Raw genomic sequence first — 18887 nt, 5'->3', positions numbered from 1 at the left:
AGTCGGACCTGGATCCTTCTTCAGTGATGAAAGAGAATTCCACTGATGCCCCTGGAGCCTAAGTCTTAATCAAGGCTAGCCAACATTTCATATAATTTCAGACACTGTCTCTCCGTGCTTTCAGGAAGTCCCTCGTCAATAGAAAACTTAAGCAACCTGTTACGATCAGGGGGAATCCGGATTGTAAGTTCCAGATATCCAGGCGCTTGATCTATCTTTATCCATTGTTGGCTGTGGACAGATCTCCCGCTTTGGTGGATCCCTGTTTCCCAGTTGTCAAAAAAAAAAAAAAAAAACTATCCCGGTGCCTAGATCTACTTCTCAGGACTGTTCTTATAACCTTGAATCCACTCAAATTAATTTACATGGCCGAGGGAAGTTTCTCAGCTCATTTTGGTCTTCGTCTGGGTAAATAAGGCGGATCAACTTTCGAAAGGTCTATGCTCTGATAAACCTCAAGACGATCTGCCTCCACTGGTAGAGCACACAAAAGGGTCTGCTACTTATTTGGGTGAGGCTGCTATCAATGAAGGCCTAGTCTGCTCTAATGTTTCCATATCAGCTATTTCTGCTTGCAGGGCCCTCTGGTTGCAGGTCTGGTAGGCAGACGTTGAATCCAAGTGATCTTTAGAGGCTCTTCCTTTTCAAGAGATTTTTTGCCCACAATGCAGAGTTTGACAATTACACGAATTTGGCATGCAAAAGCACCTCCGGAGAACATTTAAACAACCCCAGCACTGGGGTGGGGGGGAGGGAGGAGAAAGGTAGGACACCCCTTCCTCCTCACCACCCCCCCCCCCCCCCCATAGTCAGGCTGTTCTTCCAGTGGGGGCTCCAAAAGGAAAGTATACGCAATGCCTACCTAATGGAGTAGCCAACGCTAGATCCCACCGCCATCATAGCTCCAAGACTGCTTGTAAAAGGCCTCTTTCCCGCAGCTAAACTAAGATGGGTAGTTGAACCGCAGCTTTTTACAGTGCCGAACTGTCCTACAAAAGCCCGGAGGATGGATCCCACTCACCATGCCATCTAGCCTCTGGCGCACGAGTGGAGCTATTGTGTCAGTGGACACCGCGCTCAAGGAGGGCAGGACACAAACCTGTGCTGGCTGTGGAGAGTCCCGCCACAGGCTCCCTCGTTGAGGGCAGACTCTGGTACACAGTCTGCCAGACCAACCTTTGCCATCTCTACCTTTTGACCCAGTCAACCAATTTGCCTGTCGACCTACTGGCTGTTTATCTAGACACTGTAGATCTTCCATCTTTGGATCCTGAACAGGGTCTACAATAAAACTATTATCCTTTTAGATGTATTCTTTAATAAAGACTATATAGCAGTTATACAATTGGGTACTAGGAGTGCTTCACTTTTAGGATAAGTTTAGTTACATATTCATGCTGCTCACATTTTGCAACAATTGTATTGTATTACCATGTTTGATATCTGATTTTATTTACCAGTTACTACATGATTTTAGGCTGCCAGGGCCCTATATGGTTGAATTCCCTTGCTATTAGGTTTACTGTGTATTTCCATTGCAATACATAATTTATTCATCTAAATCTGTTCTTGTTGACACAGAAAAGTACCAAGAAAAAAAGAAAACAAAAAAAAAAAACTGTACTATGTGAGGTTGGCATACCCTCACTATATCTACTGCTGTTTAAAAAAAAGCAGTGTATTATCTGGAACTTAGCGTTTTTTTTTTTCTTGCAAGTTCATGCACTGAATGATAATCATTCAAACAAGTAATTTGTTCAGCTGCTTTGCAGTTATGATGTAGTGTTCTGCTTTACTGCACAAATAAAGAACACTGCTTCAGAACACACTTAAAAGTGCAGTAGATTATCGGCATGAAAGTTAACCAAGTAGATAAATTGAGTACACCAAGAGAAAAGTGTTCCTATTTTATAGCTGTGAACCTACATTTGCATTCAATATAGACAAGTTTGACAGCATTTTACCTTTTTATTTCTAAATGTGTTTAAAAAACAGAACAAAAAACAAAACAAAAAACCTCAGATTTCACAGTGCTCTTAATATAACAATGAGAATTAAAAAAAAAAAAACCCTGCCAGATACCTACCATCCAAAGACTTGTCTGCAGATGATTCTTCTTTTATATTAGTTAACGGTTTATCGCTATCTGGTTCGATGGTAGCAGTTGAAGAACATTTGTCTTGTGTTTTCTCGAATATAACTTCTTCTTTGCAAGGAAAGGTCTCTGATGTAGATTCCTTAGCATTCTCTTGTTTTACCTCCTGGGTAACCTTCTCAGCAGCTTTTCTGGAGCGCGGTCTTCTAGCTTTGATCAACTTTTGTTTCCTTGAATATACCACACACTTGAAGAGCCTCTTTTTTAAGGCCTGGGCCTTCCTGGCATACAGCATTGCCCTCACAGACTCACAAGCCAGTTCTTCAGGTGACTTCTTAGCTTTTTCAGTCTGTGTGTGCTGTATACACATTTGGCCTTCGGATTTTTGATACTCTCCAAACTTTCGACGATAATATTTATATTCATCGCTGTTCTCATCAAACAACCACCTAAAATACAGAGGCAACTTAATAATTGAATGGTAGGATACTTTAAGAAAATCAGAATCCCACCCTCCTCAAAGTCAGAACTGCAGGTTTCCCATGTCTGGGACCTATGACATTCAGTAGATATTTACCCACCTGGTGGCTGTCTAATGGCAGACTGAACATCTCTTGGCACATTGGACTTCAGGCAGAAGTCCAGTCTGAGTAGTAAAAGGTGTGCAAAAATCACACTACAAATACTAAGAGGGCACACACACATTTTAATGCCCGCATATAACTGACATTTACGACTATGCTTTGACATAGGTAGAGTACAGCAAGGTTGAGTTCAAGCAAATATGCTCATGCATACCTTAAGGTGTATTTTTGCACCTACAAGAGGGCAGGTATAAATACTCACTTATGGCTTGATGTAAAGCAGGAGTACATGCTGCCGATGCAAAGCTGGACGCATTTTCAGTAAGTATCATTAGTCTTTTTGCTCCATTTACAAAAATGGCTAAACTAATTTCAAGTTCCAAAAAAAGTGAACTAAAAGCAAATCTTATTTTGTTAAAACACTACAAAATAAATATTTGTGGTTCTTGCTTCTGCCTTTCTAAAAACAGCAAAAATCAGGATTCTATGTGGATGCTTCCATAACAAAATCTGCTATTGAAAAGGAGAATAATACTTTGCAAAAACTTGCCCGTCTGAAGAAACAAAAGACGAAGGAAGAAGTAGGGAACTCATTCAGCTCATACCAAGCAACAAAAGTGCACACCAGATGTATTGGTAGTTGATGCGGAAACCGGCTTGCGAGCATTCAGCATAGACTGAATGACAACTTCCAGAATACCCGTCGCCCTTAGGATGGAGGTCTCAAAAGCCACGCTGTTAAATGCAGCAGAGATAAGTAGGGAGGACAAACAGGCCTTGTTGCAGCAGGTCTGGACAAAGTGGAAGAGTACCATGATAGATGTGACCAATCTGGAGCCACCAGGATAACCTTTGTGCATTCCCGCTGGAAGAGTTTCAAGACCCGAGAAAGAAGTGGAAATATCAGGACAAAACCACCACAGCAAAGTTAGAGCATCTGTTGCCAGGTCTCTTGTTCTGGATCAGAAGAGAGGGCCACTGGGGTTTAAGCAGAATGCCATTGTGTTAAAAGCCTGGAAAACCACCCAGAAGAGTGGGCTTTTCATCCGGTTAAGGTTCTGACGGCTGAGGTAATCTGCCTCTGAATTTTCAACCTTGGGAATGAGTACAGCCGCTATGGCCAGTACGTCATTCTGCCCCACCAGAGAAGGTGTGCAGTCTCCTTTATGGCTTCGTACCCCCATGGCGATTGAAGTACACCACCGCTGTGGCATTGCCCAATTGAACTTTTACCGGATGCCCTTGCAAGTGCTCTTGAGCAGTTATCAAAACGCCATGCCTCCTGTAGGGATTAAAAGGAAGAACTCTCAAACCAGAAAATAAGTGCCATCCGTGATCACTAACATCCAATCCCAGATAATAAGGGGGCGACCGGGTCGAAGAAAATTGGAGTTCATCCACCAGAGGAAGGATAGACGGGCCTAAGGGGAGAGGCAAATGACCCTGGATTGGCGAAAGCAGGTCCAATTGAATCTCCAAGGAGTGGGTCCTGTCAAACTGAACAGCGTTGAAGTAGATAACCTTCCCCAGGAGGCGCATGCACAAATGGATGGTCGGTTTTCTGAGAACTAGCTACTTTAGTGACTGGATGGCCAATATAGTGTCTGTAAGAAGAAAAAGTAGATATAGGTTTTTACCCTGTTAAATCTTTCTTCTGAATCTATAGGCATAGACCATAAGTATAGGCTGGAGAAGGGGAGTCCAAGTACCAACTAGTTAAGCTTCTATCTTCTCCCAGCAGCCCCAGCTACACCTCCCCTATACCCCGCCCCAGACAGGCCAATTCAGTCAGCAAGCCCAAGGCAGGAGCAAGAAAAAGGAGAAGGTAGACCAAATCGCACAGTTCCAAACACTCAAACACCAAAAGGAGTACTGAAAGCAGAGGCAAAAACTCCGCAAGCCAGGTGAGTCAGGTTGGGCGGCCTGTGTCTATGGATTCTGAAGAAAAGAATTTAACTAAAAACATAAAAGTTCCTTTTCTTTGTCATGCCATAGGGGACACAGGCATAGGCTATGGGGAGACGAAAAATTATCCCAAGTGAGGGAACACGCCAGAGCTGTGCTTAGAACCCTTTGCCCAATAGTCACGTTCACGGAAGCAAAGGTGCCAAATGAACAGAACTTGAGAAACGTTTGAGTGGAAAACCACAGGACAGCCCTACAAAGCTGCTCAGCTGAGGCACCCCGGCGATCTTCAGTCACTGAAGATGGGACAGGTAGGCCCGCCACAGCAAAAGCGTGGTGGGTAGTCAAATGGAGCCAACTGGCCAAAGTCAGTTTTGTAGCCGGCAAGACCAGTTTGCGAAAAAAAAAAAAGGTTCAGTGTCCTATCCACACAGATTTGGGAGGCCCGCGCTATGTCCAAAGAGGCCTCCCCCATAGAACAATCAGGTGCCTGAAAGCAGGAACCACGATGTCCTGGGTGATGTGAAACAGAGCATACCTTAGGAAGGTAGCCTAAGTGAGGTCCAAGTGAAAAACCAGCAATAGGAAGTGATAGAATGCTCCCCAGTCTGACGCTCGCCGGGCCAATGTCATAGCCAGTAGGAAGACTGTTGTCCACGTAAGCCAACGAATGTCTACAGAGTCTAAAAGGCTCAAACGGCGATGACTGAAGAGACCGAAGGGAGAGAGAACGAGAACACTTGGGTTAGAATTCCTGTGATGACACCAAGCGAAGAAAATCTGCCAAAGCGGTGATAAAGTCTCATAGGACGACTTACGGGCATACAGCATTGTACGAATGAGCGACATGGAGAACCCTTTAGCAGCCAAGACTGTTGTCTCAAGAGCCACCCCGTCAAAGCAAGTTGGGCCAGATATGGATGGAAGCACGGGACCTAAGACAGAAGTTCCGGCTGCAGAGGAAGACAACAGAGCGTCGATGGAGAGGCCGAGAAGATCTGCATATCAAGTTCGCTGTGGCCAATAGGGGGCAACCAAGATTACTGTGCAGCCCTCCCACTGCAACTTGCGGAGGACCCACTGAATCCACGAGATCTGTGGGAAGACATACAAGTGATTGAACTCCCACCGGACAGTCAAGGCATCCACCCAAGAAGCTCCCGGGTTGCTGGAGCAGGAGCAGTACTTCGGTAGCTTGTAGTTGTGCCAAAATGCCATCAAGGCAATGTCCGGCAACACCCAGTGTAAAACTAGGATCTGAAAGGCGCCTGGATGAAGTGCCCATTCGCCTGGCGGCTGAGGAAGTCTGCTTCCCAAATCTGGACTCCAGGAATGAAGACTGCTGACAGAGCTGGAAGCTGACACTCTTCCCAGATGAGAATGCGACTCACCACCTACATGGCACAGCGAATGCCGCTCTGATGGTTTATGTAGGAGACGTCAGTCACGTTGTCTGATTGTACCTGGACCGGATGATGCTGGAGTCGTGGCCAAGCCAGGCAGATTGCACTGAAGATCTTTTGGATGTTACAGTATGTTGATCGGTAGCCAGCTCTCGGAGTCGCTCACTGACCCTGGAAGGTTGTTCACAGGTTACTGCCCTCCACCCACGTAAACTTGCATTGGTGGCGAGGAAGACCCTGTGCGGAATCCCAAAAAGAGGTGGCCCTTGTCCAAACAGGACGCCTTGGCCACAAGAGGGAGAACCAGACCTCCCGGGAGAGTATCATTGCCTGTTCCACCGGGACTGAACCCCCATCTGAAGAAGCCGGGAGTGAAACTGGGCATACTCCACCATATCGAAGTTGGAGACAAGCGAGCAAACTGTCTGTATGCAAGAGTGTATTGTCACTCAGCAATGTCTGAAGAACTTGCAAATCTTGGCCTGTAGGTCCCATAGCTCTTCTGGCGGGAGGAAGAACCACTAAGCCCTGGAATCTAGTAAGGCCCCCAGTTAGTAAAACAGACGAAAAAATAAGAGATATGGTAAGAACTTACCTTTGTGATCTCTCTTTCCACAGGATACCTTAGAGTATAGGTCAGCGGTCTTCAAACTTGGCCCTCCAGATGCTGTGGAACTACACATCCCAGCATGCACTGCCATCTCAGCAAACTTGGCCCTCCAGCTGCTGTGGAACTACACATCCCAGCATGCACTGCCACCTTTTTGATATAACAGCATGCTAAAACTATGTGCAGTGCATGCTGGGATGTGTAGTTCCACAGCATCTAGAGGGCCAAGTTTGCTGGGATGGCAGTGCATGCTGGGATGTGTAGTTCCACAGCAGCTGGAGGGCCAAGTTTGAAGACCCCTGGTATAGGTGATGACGTCAGTCACAGGCACCACAGAGTTAACGTTTTCTAGCCTCCCAGGATGCACTGGGGTCCCCTTCCTATACCCCGCACCCAAGCCAAGGCAAATCAGTTACGTAACAAGCCCCAGGTCGGAGGAGGAGAGGAAAGAGAAAAGAAAGATCTGGAACACACAAGAAACACATTCTCACCAGAAGGAGACGGAAAAACCGGTGACCAGATAAAAGCCCATCTGCAGTACAGGTGCAACAGGGCGGGAGTCCTGTGGAACCCTATGGACCTTGTAGAAATAGAAAAAACAAAAAGGTAAGTTCTTACCATATCTCTTATTTTTACTGCAGATTCCATAGGGTATCCACATGATACCTTGGGGATGTCCCAAAGCAGTATCCTTGGTGGGGTGGGGACGCTCCTGTGCTGTAAGGAGAATCCGCCGCCCGAAGGAAGCATCCTGAGAGACGTAGGTATCAAAAGCATAATACCGTATGAACGTATGGACAGATGACCACGTGGCTGCCTTGCAAAGCTGAACCGCTGAGACGCCACGTCGTGCTGCCCACGAAGGACCCACAGACCGAGTGGAATGAGCCCTGACCGAAGATGGAACAGGAAGACCTTCATGAGCATAAGCTTCAGAAATAGCCAGGCGAATCCATCTTGCCAACGTTTGTTTAGTGGCAGGCCAAGCCTTCTTCCGGGAGCCATAAAGGACAAACAACGAGACAGACTTCCGAAAAGAAGCGGTGCGGTCAACAGATTTTTAAGGCCCGCACCACATCCAAGGTGGCCTCACCAACCGAAAGGTCCGGTGAATTAAAGGCTGGTACAATAATTTCCTCGTTGATATGGAAAAAATTATACCACCTTTGGGAGGAAACCAGGGCGAGTACGAAGCACCGCCCTGTCCCTATGAAAAATGAGAAAGGGAGGTCGACATGAAAGAGCCCCTAATTCTGAGACACTTCTGGCTGAAGCAATGGCCAGAAGGAATACAGTCTTAGCCGTAAGCCATTTCAAATCCACTGAGCCCAGTGGTTCAAAAGACGGTCCTTGGAGAGCACTCAGGACCACAGCCAGATCCCAAGGAGCCACAGGTGGAACAAAGGGAGGTTGTATACGGAGAACACCCTGCATAAAGGTGCGGACATCAGGAAGTGTAACAATCCTACGCCGAAACCACACCGAAAGAGCAGAAACCTGCACTTTCAGCTAGAAAAGTAGAAGACCGTGATCCAAGCCCTCCTGTAGGAAAGCCAACACTCAGGATATCCGGAACACCTGAGGATCATAGCCTCTAGGGCGGCACCACTCAAAAGAAGTATGCCATACTCGATGGTAAATTCTAGCCGATGTAGGCTTCCGAGCTCTTAACATGGTCTTAACTACAGAGCTGGAAAAACCCCTGGATGACAAGAGGGCTGTCTCAACAACCATGCCGTCAAAGACAGCCGACTGAGGTCCGGGTAAAGACAAGGACCCTGTGTCAACCGCAGAGGAGCATCTACGGAGAGACTTCGAAGGTCTGAGAGCCAGTGACGTCTGGGCCACTCTGGAGCTATCAACAAGAGCTTGGGGTCCTCCTGTTTGAATTTTCGGATCACCCGAGGAAGAAGGGAGAACGGAGGGAAGAGATACGCAAACAGGAAGGTCCACCGGACCGACAGGGCATCTACTAGAAATGCCTCCGTGTCTCTTGTTCTTGACCCGTACACAGGCAGTTTGTTGTTGTGTCGGGAGGCCATGAGGTCCATTTCCGGAAGGCCCCACTTGTCCACCAGTTGAAATACCTCATGGTGAAAAGACCATTTTCCCGTATGTACGTCCTGCCGGCTGAGAAAGTCTGCTTCCCAGTTGAGGACTCCCGGATGAACACCGCTGAGATGGCAGGGAGTTTGCCCTCTGCCCAAACTAGAATGCAGGACACCTCCGCCAGCGCTGCCCGACTTCTGGTTCCTCCTTGGCAGTTTATGTAAGCCACCGTGGTGGCGTTGTCCGATTGGACCTGCACGGGTTTTCCTTGTTTGACCAGTCTTGCGTGATGAGAGCATTGAACACCGCGCGAAACTGTATGACGTTCATTGGAATTTTCGCTTCTGCCGGAGTCCACCTGCCCTGGAACAAGTGTGGACCCGTGAACGCTCCCCAGCCTCTGAGGCTGGCGTCCGTTGTCAAAAGGACCCAGTTCTCCACCCAAAAGGGACGTCCTTTGTTCAGGTGGGTTGTTTGCCACCACCAGGCCAGAAACAGATGGACCTCCAGAAAAAGCACCATGGTCTGCGTCTTTATCCAATGAGGCAACCGGTCCCATTTGGAGAGGTTCAACTGTTGCAGAGGTCTGGAGTGAAACTGGGCATATTCCACCATGTTGAAGAGTGACACCATGGAGCCCAGTAACCTCATCACCAAGTGAATAGACACACGGCGGCACTGAAGACAACTCCGTACCTTCGTCTGCAAAGCAGAGATCTTTACCTCCGTCACAAAGATCCTCTGCTGTTGCGAGTCCAACAAGGCCCCCAGATGGAGAATCCTCTGTGAGGGAACCAGGGTGGATTTCTTCCAGTTTATTAACCAGCCGTGATTCTGCAATACTGAGATTGTCAGCAGCAGATGAAGCTGGAGGATCTCTGGAGACCTTGCCAACAGAAGGTCGTCCAGATAAGGTAATAAGCGGACTCCCTGCATCCTCAGGTGAGCCGCCATGACCTTGGTGAAAACCCGAGGCGCTGTTGCTAGACCAAAAGGCAGAGCCTGGAATTGATAATGTTTGTCGCGTATTGCAAACCTGAGGAATTGTTGATGCGTTAAGACAATGGGGACATGCAGGTTAGCGTCCTGGATGTCCAACGACACCATGAAATCCCCAGGCTCCATCGCCAGTATGATGGAACGCAGAGTCTCCTCCTGAACCGAGGCACTCTCAAAGACTTGTCGAGGGTTTTGAGGTTGAGAATAGGACGGTAAGACCCATTGGGTTTCTGCACCAGAAAGATTGGAATAGAAACCCATGCCCCTCTGGGATAACGGAACAGGCACTAACTCCAGCCTGGAGCATAGAGTGCAATACTTTATGCAATTCCAGGGCCTTGTTCTGATCTGACAGAAGGCCTGTTGTGAAAAACCTGCTCGGGGGGGGGGGGGTCGGCACCGGAAGGATAAGGCATAGCCCCGAGAGACCACCTCGTGTACCCAAGTGTACTTGGTAGTCAGGTACCAACACTGGGCGAACCGAAGCAGGTGGCCTCCCACTTTGGGATCCCCCAAAGGGAGGCCCGGGCCGTCAGGCCGACGGCTTGACGTCCGACTTGGTGGCCGGGCGCCTTGTACTCCAAACTTGTTTCTTGGGTTTGGTAGACTTTTTGGACCCGGCCTGTCTTGGAAAAGACTGCGCTTTGGACCTACCCTGGGGCCTGTAGGGCCGAAAGGACGACGTACCCGACCTTGACTGGAGCCGATGGGGGAGACACAGACTTGGCTGCGGCCAAAGTAGCCACAATCTTGTCCAGATCAGGGCCAAACAGGGCCTGTCCATTAAACGGCAAACATTCCAAGCCCTTCTTGGAATCTGCGTCCGCCTTCCAAGACCGCAACCATAGGGTGCGACGAGCGGCCACAGCTGCAGATGAGATTCTGGAGGTGAGGAGACATATCCAAGGCTGCATCATTAAAGTAGCCGAATCTCAGAGATTACCGACTAACTCTGCCTGCTCTGCAGACGAGTCAGAGTCCAGAGACGCATCCAAACTGTCAGCCCAGCGTTCCATGGCTCTGGCCACCCAACACACGGCCATAGCCGGTTTGGACGCCCCTCCAGCAAGGGAATAAATGGACTTAAGGCATATTTCGACCTTGCGATCCGTAGCATCCTTTAAGGAGGAAATGGAGGGCATGGGCAATGTAGCACTTCGTACTAGGCGTGTCACATGAGAATCCACCTGCGGAGGAGATTCCCACTTAGAGAAATAAATATCCGCAAATGGGTATGCAAAAGCCAAGCTTTTTTGAGGCTAGTACCGTTTATCCTCTTTCTGGTCAGCTAGTGGATCATTTAGAGGAGGCGTGGAAAAATCCGGGTAAACTGTGGCATCACCCTTAACATCTTTAAAGGCGGCGTATTTAGATTTAGCCACGGGGGGATAGTCATCCTCAATAACCAAAGGCGTACGGACAGCACGTATTAGGCCAGGTATATAGACCTTAAACTTAGAATCCGTTTCTTTAGTACGGATGGGCTCCTGGTCAGAAAGGTCAAATAACTCACAGTCATCAGACGACACATCATCCTCATCATATTGAGCCGGCTGAGACAGTAATGGACGCTTATGCGGCCGCAAAGATGACTCCCCTGTAAAACGTCCGACAGGAGTTGCACCGAAGTGGACAAGGAATTAACCCACGTAGGCTCTTGTGGGACCTGGATTGGGGGGGGGGGGGGGGGGGGGTGGATTGACAGCGGGAGACTCTGGGGTACCACTATGTCTGGGGAACCCCTGCATGGGAGACGTCACCATAGACTGCTGTGAAAACCCATTTAGGGGACCGCAGGGGGTGTCACTAGCTGACCCACAAGAGTTTAAGCGCCTTAGCAAAACAAGCCCAGGGCGGCTCTTGCAATGGCGCAGTGACTGAAATCAGGTCGTGAAAGCAAATAACACGCCCTACATAACCCATCAGTTACCGTCAACCTCCACTAATGGTACGTTACATGTAGTACACTTCAGCTGGAGAGGGAAGTCACATTCACTCAGACACGATGAGTGTAACGGAGCTGTATGTGACACACCTCACAGGTAAATACCTGTACAGGGAGGCAATAAGCACCATGCAACACCGCACCGCAAGGGCTTTAGCAGAGGAAGTCAGGGATAGTAAAATGGCTGACAGAGAAAGTACAGACAGCAGCGCTAGCAAGTAGTCACATACAATGCAGAAGAATCCCTGCACTAACAGATCTGACTCAACTACACAGACACAAGTCTGGTAGGAAAACAGCGCTACATACACTGACCTTTTTTGCAGAGGAGAGGTATGCTGGGGGACCCGGACCACACAGCCACCGTTTCCATTAGCGCTTGCCAGCTCTTTGAAGATGGCCGCCGAGGAGCAGAGAGGAGGTGGGCCCGGGGGAGGAGTGCTGCACACACACAGGCACAGACCGCTGTGGAGAGGCTGTGTGCAGCGGAGGAGGTGCCGGCTGTGAACAGGGAATGCGCGCTCCCCCGGCAATTAACCCCTGGGACGCCGGACGAGTTTGCCGCACAGCCGCGCCCCCCTGTCCCAGGGGCATAGTGAAAGTGCAGGTTAAAACCTGGCTCCACGCTGCAGCCAATCCCCAGGGAGCCCCCTGCCTGAGGACTTCGGACTGTGTTGCCGGCAGGGACCCACCGTGGGACCCCGCCGCTTATCTGCCCCTTGGATCCGGCCACAGTCCAGGTATCCGGGGTCACCGCTAGCTGTGACCTCAGATACCTACCAGCATCCCCGGATCGGTACCGGCGGGGTGTAGGAGAGACAGCATGGACGTAAGTACTGACAGTCCATGCTGTACACTCAGATGTGCAGCCACAACTGCATTTAGAAAACTTCAGGGGCCATAAAAACCCACCTCGGTAGAAGGTGCTCCGACTCAGGCACCAACGAAACTGATTTGCCTTGGCTCGGGGGCGGGGTATAGGAGGGGGACCCCAGTGCATCCTGGGAGGCTGGAAAACGTTAACTCTGTGGTGCCTGTGACTGACGTCATTACCTATACCCCAAGGTACCTGTGGATACCCTATGGAACCTGCAGTAGAAATAAACTGTACTCCTAAACACAAATACATGCACAAACATTGAATGCTTTAACGACGGGCAGTTAATGCTCAACAATTCAAACTCCACTCGGCAGGAAGAAGCTGGAGGTGGTATACAGAGTGACAGGTGCCCTTTACTGTTCTCCAAAGAATAACTGAAGTAGGCAGAGGTTAAAATGGCTGCTGAGCATCTCAGCTGGGAGAGGAGGAGAATCCCTATGGCATGGCTTCTGCAGGGAGGGTGGGTGCCAAGGGAGCAGGGGTGGGGATAATAGGGACAGCCAACCTCTCCCTAGCTAAACCAGATTCCCCAGGGCTTCTAATATAGTGCCCTAACGCCTGTGTGCTGGTGGTCTAGCAGAGGCGCCAGGCGGCCTGGCCAGCCGCTGTCAGCACCGCAGGTGGTCTCCCACACCAGCATTGACAGCCGCTCATACCTTGTGAGCACTGCCAGTGCCTGCAGGGTACCAAACTAAACTGGCCCGCCTGGGGGAAGCTTAACTAGTTGGTGCCCGGACTACTCTACTCCAGCCTATACCCATGGTTTATGTCTGCGTCCCTATGGCATGCGAAAGAAAATCCTCTGCAAGAACATGTCGAACATCCCGAGGAACAGCAGTCTGACATTTTTTTTTTTTTTTTTTAAGTTTACCATCCACCCAGGAGTTCTAAACATGTGATGTGTCAGACGGACACGAGAGAGAGGGATGTCTGGAGTCGGGGCCTTTATAAGGAGATCGTCAAAATAGGGGCTGATCGTTGCCCCAAATTACAGAAAGTGAGCCACCATTACTGCCATCACTTTGGTAAACAGCGTAGAGGGAAAGGGCTCTGAATTGAAGGTGGGTGTCCATTACTGCAAAATGAAGAAAGGATTCACAGATAGGGAAGGGTATATAAAGCATTGCGAACAGTCAGCAATTCTAGAAATTCCTATATTTTCCATGTTCACCATTACTGGAGCGCAGGTACTCCATCCTGAATTTCTTGAACAGCAAATGCACATTTAAGGATTTGAGATCAAGTATTGGTCGTACAGAGCCATCCAGCTTTGGAAAGACTAATGTTTGAACAATATATTGAGAACTGACCCAATCATAGGAACTGGAACAACCAACCCTGAGGGAAGAACGCTGTTCACAGCCTCCTTCAAGGCCAAAGTTTGTCGAGGGGACGGGAAACCCGAGTAAGAGAACCTTTGAGGAGGGCCTAGAAAGTCTATCTTGTTCTGATGTCAGTGTTTCAAGTATCCTCTTTGTAGGGTTTTAAACCAGATGTTCTGAAACCGAAGCAGCTGCACGCTCACTAATAATTTTAATATATAATACATTTAATATATAATAGCACACTAAAATAGATAATCAAAACGAGCATATTACATCACCCACATTGAGTCCATACATGCAGAAAAAAAAAATCAGTAAATGCCTGTTCCTATAGAAGGCCTCCTTAGGCAACAGCAGAATCTGGCAAAGAGTGAAAAAAAAAAAAAAAAAAAAAAAAAAAAAACAACTTACCTTTGTTAACTCTTTCTTCGAAGTCCATAGGATCCATAGGGATACCATGGGGTGTAGGTAGTGGTTAAGGACTGAACACCAGACAGTCAAGCTTTTTAGCTCCCAGAAAGCTCCGGTCCTTCCCCCTATACCCCACCCCTAAGCCTGAGGCAATTCAGTTTTGTAACAAGATTAAGGCAGGAGGAGGAAATCGAGAAGGAAGACTGGTACACAGAAGAATCACTCACATACTAGGGAGACTGAGATTGGTGACCAGAAAACCCAACCCAGAGAAGCTAGGGGAATCAGGATGGGCTTCGACGAAAAAGTTAGCGTAGGTAAGTTTTACCATAACTCATTTTCTTCAGGGTCCATAAGGATCCACAGGGATACCATGGGGACATCCAATAGCAGTATTCAAGGGTGGAGATGCTCATGAGCTGAGAGGAGTATCCTGCATCCAAATGAAGCATCCTGAGAGGCAAAGGTATCGAAGGCATAGAAAGGTGTGGACAGAAGACCACGTGGCGGCCTTACAAAAGATGTTAAATAAGGCGCCACGGCGGGCTGCACATGAGGGACCCACAGAGCGAGTGGAATGAGCAGCGACGGTAGCCAGTACAGGAAGGCTCGTCGGCGTATAGACCTGTGAATCATGCAAAGCCATCTGGCCAGAGTCTGCTTGTTAGCTGGCCAGGCAATCTTGTGGAATCAATAGATAACAAATAGGGAATCAGTTTTCAGAAGAGAACTTGTACGGTCCACATCCAATGAGGCCTCACCTGCCGAGAGGTATGGTGATTGGAAGGCCAGAACTACCATTTCCTCATTAAAATGGAAATGAGAAACCACCTTGAGAAGGAAACCAGGATGAGTTCGAAGAACAGCCCTGTCCCGATGAAAGTTTAGAAACGGGGAGTGACACCCTACAAGCGGACGCAATAGCCAGAACAAACAGTAAGCCACTTGAGTTCCACTGATTCCAGGGGTTCAAACAGAGGGCCCTGAAGGGCATGGAGAACCACGGAGCCACTGGAGGGACAAAGGGGGGTTGAATACAGAGGACACCTTGGAGAAAGGTGTGGACCAAGTCTGTGCTGGAACCAGATGGATCGAGCAGAAACATGCACTTTTAGCAAGGGTAGACAGTTCAAGGCCAGGACTCTAGAGATCCTAAAAACCTGAGGGTCGTAGTTTCATATGTTACACCACTGAAAGTATGTATGCCACACTGATAGATCCGGGCAGATGCCAGCCTACACGCTCTAAGCATAGTTTGACCACAGAGCGAGAAAACCCTTTGGATCTCAAGAAGGATGTCTCAAGAGCCACGCCGTCAAAGACAGACGACCCAGGTCCAGATATAGACAGGGACCCTGAGACAACAGATCCGGCCTTTGAGGAAGTAGAAAAGGAGCGTCTATGGAGAGGCTCTGAAGATTGGAGTACCAATGTCATCTGGGCCAGTCCGGAGCCACCAGTAGGACAGTGCCTTGATTTTGCTTGAACTTCCGAAGAACTGGAGGAAGCAGGGAGACTGGAGGGAATAGGTATGCCAGCTGGAAGGCCCACTTCACTGACAAGGAGTCTACGAAGGCTGCTTCGGCATCCCTTGTTCTGGACGTGTACACCAGCAGCTTGCGATTGTGCCGGGAGGCCATGAGGTCTACCTCTGGCAGGCCCCACTTGTCACTAGGAGTTGAAAGACTTCTGGGTGGATAGACCACTCCCCGAAACTTCGTGACGGCTGAGTAAGTGCTTCCCAATTTGGAACTGCCGGAATGAACACCGCCGAGATGGCCGGGAGGTGACATTCAGCCCATGTGAGAATACGTGACACTTCTGATATGGCTGACTGACTTAGAGTGCCTCCCTGATGATTGATGTAGGCCACTGCAGTGGCGTTGTCCGACTGCACCTGTACAGGCTGACCCTAAAGAATGTCCTGAGCCAGAGTGAAGGCATTGTAGATGGCTCGGAGTACCAATACATTGATTGGTAGGGTCGCTTCGACAGATGTCCAACCACCCTGGAAAGGAGTGTTGACCGGTCACTACGCCCCAGCGGCTTGCGTCAGTCGTCAGGAGGACCCATTCAGAGATCCAGAAGGGGCGATCCTGGGTTAGGTGTGCTGTCTGTAACCACCAGGAGAGGGACAGACGCAGCTCTGGAAAGAGCACCATTGTCTGGGATCTGATCTGGTGAGGTAACCCGTTCTACCTGGAAAGGATTAGGTGTTGCAGGGGCCTGGAGTGAAACTGAGCGTACTCCACCATGTCAAAGGTGGAGACCATGGATCCCAGATTTTTTGCATTGCTGAGTGAATTGGCACTCGGCGACTGTGGAGTAATCTGTTGCAGTTTTGAGATCTTGTCCGCTGTCAGGAAGATTCTCCGAGTCCGAGAATCTAAAAGAGTCCCCAGATGGACCATCTTTTGGGAAGGGCTCAGGGAGGACTTTTCCCAGTTGATTAGCCAACCATGTCTTTGCAGGAAAGCAAGGGTTACCTGTAGATGGTGGCGAAGAACCTTTGGAGAGCTTGCCAAGAGTAAGAGGTCGTCCAGGTATGGGAGCAGCCGGATTCCCTGACCCCGCAGGTGAGCTGCCATGGTAGCCATAATTTTGGTAAAGATCGGTGGAGCTGTAGAGAGTACGAAACTGGAAATGTTGCTGTAGGACAGCAAACCGAAGGTGTGAGGGTACTATAGCTAGGACAATACAGCGGAGGGTTTCCATACGAAATCTGGGCACCCTGATGAATTTGTTCAGAGATTTTAGATTGAGGATAGGGCGATAAGACCTGTGTTGTTTCTGAACCACAGGGTGGAGTAATAACCTCTCTCTTTCATCCACTAGGGGACACTGGAGGTGCTTACGCTGGGGTATAGAGGCATGGATAGCTGGAGCTGGCACTTTAAAGTTTGAGTGTGAAGCTCCTCCCCCTCTATGCCCCACCAGCCGTCAGTTTAGAAAATGTGCCATCGGAGCAGGTCACAATTTGCTGCGCTCCAGCATCTCATCTAATTTATTTCTTTTATTTAACATTATTATTTATTTTTTGTTTTATTATTTAAAAAACATTTTACTTTATTTTTCAAGTACCCTTCGCCACCTCTCTAAGGTGGGATCTGGGTTACTGGCACCCTGTTAACCTCCTGGGTTACAGGAAGGAGTGTGCAGTGCTTCACCAAAAGCATCTGACAGCTCCTTAATGCCGCACACACACACACACACAGCACAGACTGCCTCCAAGAAGCAGGGAGGAGAAAGTGCTGTTCAGAAGAGCCATCCAGGGGAGTGCAGTGAGTACAGATCACTTGTACTTTCCCCGACTCCTGCCCCGCCGCCAGCGCTGACTTCAGAGAGCGCTATATGCGCTGCTCAATGATTTATGCATCTCCCCGCTGATGAGCACGACTAGCGGCTCCTTCTCAGCGGGGCTAGTGCAGGGGGGAGGTGATGACTGCAGCGTGGTGGCCATTCTATAGTCCCTTGGACTTGAGAAAGGGGGCGGAGCCTAATAGCACAGGCTCCCTGTCTAATTAACGAGGCAGTGGCTGTTAGAGCAGCGTGGAGCAGTGTTTAACCTGTTGCTTGCCTGCATCTCTCCACTACAGGTACTGTGCAGGCACATGCAGAAGGCGGATTCTCCTGTCTGCATCCCTGGCAAGACGCTGTGAGTAACACTGGGGTGTCAGTGCAGGGATTCTAATCTGTGGGAGACCAGACTTTTACAGAACCATGGATCCAAAAACTAATTGCCCTGGGGTACCGAATAGATTTCGAGACCTCCCCCCAACCTTTGTTCTTCACTACAAGTCTGCCAATACAGGCAGAAAGAGCCAAGGTTCTACAGGAGGCTATCCAGTCTCTAGTAGTATCTTCTGTGATAGTTCCAGCTCCGGAACTTCAACGAGGTATGGGGTTTTATTCAAACCGGTTTGTAGTACCCAAGCCGGATGGCTCGGTCAGGCCCATCTTAAACCTGAAGTCTTTGAACCGGTATCTGAAGATGTATCGTTTCAAGATGGAGTCTCTAAAGTCAGTAATAGCGAGCTTGGAACACGGGGAGTTCATTTTATCCCTGGATATCAAGGATGCATATCTCCATGTTCCCATTTGAGAACCACACCAGGCTTTTCTGCGTTTCGCCATTTTGAAGGATCATCATCAATTTCGGGCATTGCCATTCGGGTTATCCTCGGCTCCCTGCATCTTCACCAAACTCATGTCAGTCATGATTGCTCTCCTTCGGTCATCAGGAATGAACATACCTTATTTGGACAATCTGTTACTCAAGGCTCCATCGGTGCCTCTTTTATCAGATCATGCCTTACTGACATATCACATTCTAATCCAACATGGTTGGATAATCAACTTCAAGAAGTCGAATCTCAATCCGTCCCAGAAACTTCTATTTCTGGGCATAATATTGGATACGAAATCTGAGGATTTTTCTTCCAACAGACAAGGCCAAGGATATCCGAGTGATAGTTCAGCTGGTAGTCAAAACAAAGACTGTTAATGCTTCTTTGTCTGCGCCTCTTGGGGAAAATGGTAGCTGCTTTCGAGGCACTACAGTTCAGCCGGTTCCACTCCAGGGTGTTTCAGCTGGACCTGTTAGCACAGGGGGTCAGGGTCTCATCTGTCCCTACATCGACAGATCCGTCTGAGCCCGGTTACCAGAGTAGCCCTTCTTTGG

General features: G+C 48.9%; 1 protein-coding gene across 1 annotated transcript in view; it reads right to left on the bottom strand.

The window, feature by feature from the left end:
- Window positions 1-18887, bottom strand: part of SUGP2 (SURP and G-patch domain containing 2) — a 42657-nt gene that overhangs the window by 10779 nt on the left and 12991 nt on the right. Inside the window, exon 5 of the mRNA XM_088478435.1 lies at window positions 2087-2544. Within this exon, the coding sequence (XP_088334561.1) occupies window positions 2087-2544 (458 nt within the window). The remainder of the gene's footprint in view (window positions 1-2086; window positions 2545-18887) is intronic.

The sequence above is a fragment of the Taudactylus pleione genome, unplaced genomic scaffold, assembly GCF_031769625.1.
Source record: "Taudactylus pleione unplaced genomic scaffold, aTauple2 ptg000214l, whole genome shotgun sequence".
Lineage (NCBI taxonomy): Eukaryota > Metazoa > Chordata > Amphibia > Anura > Myobatrachidae > Taudactylus > Taudactylus pleione.
The sequence above is the reverse complement of the archived record's forward strand: the minus strand, read 5'-3'. Positions and strand labels throughout refer to the sequence as shown.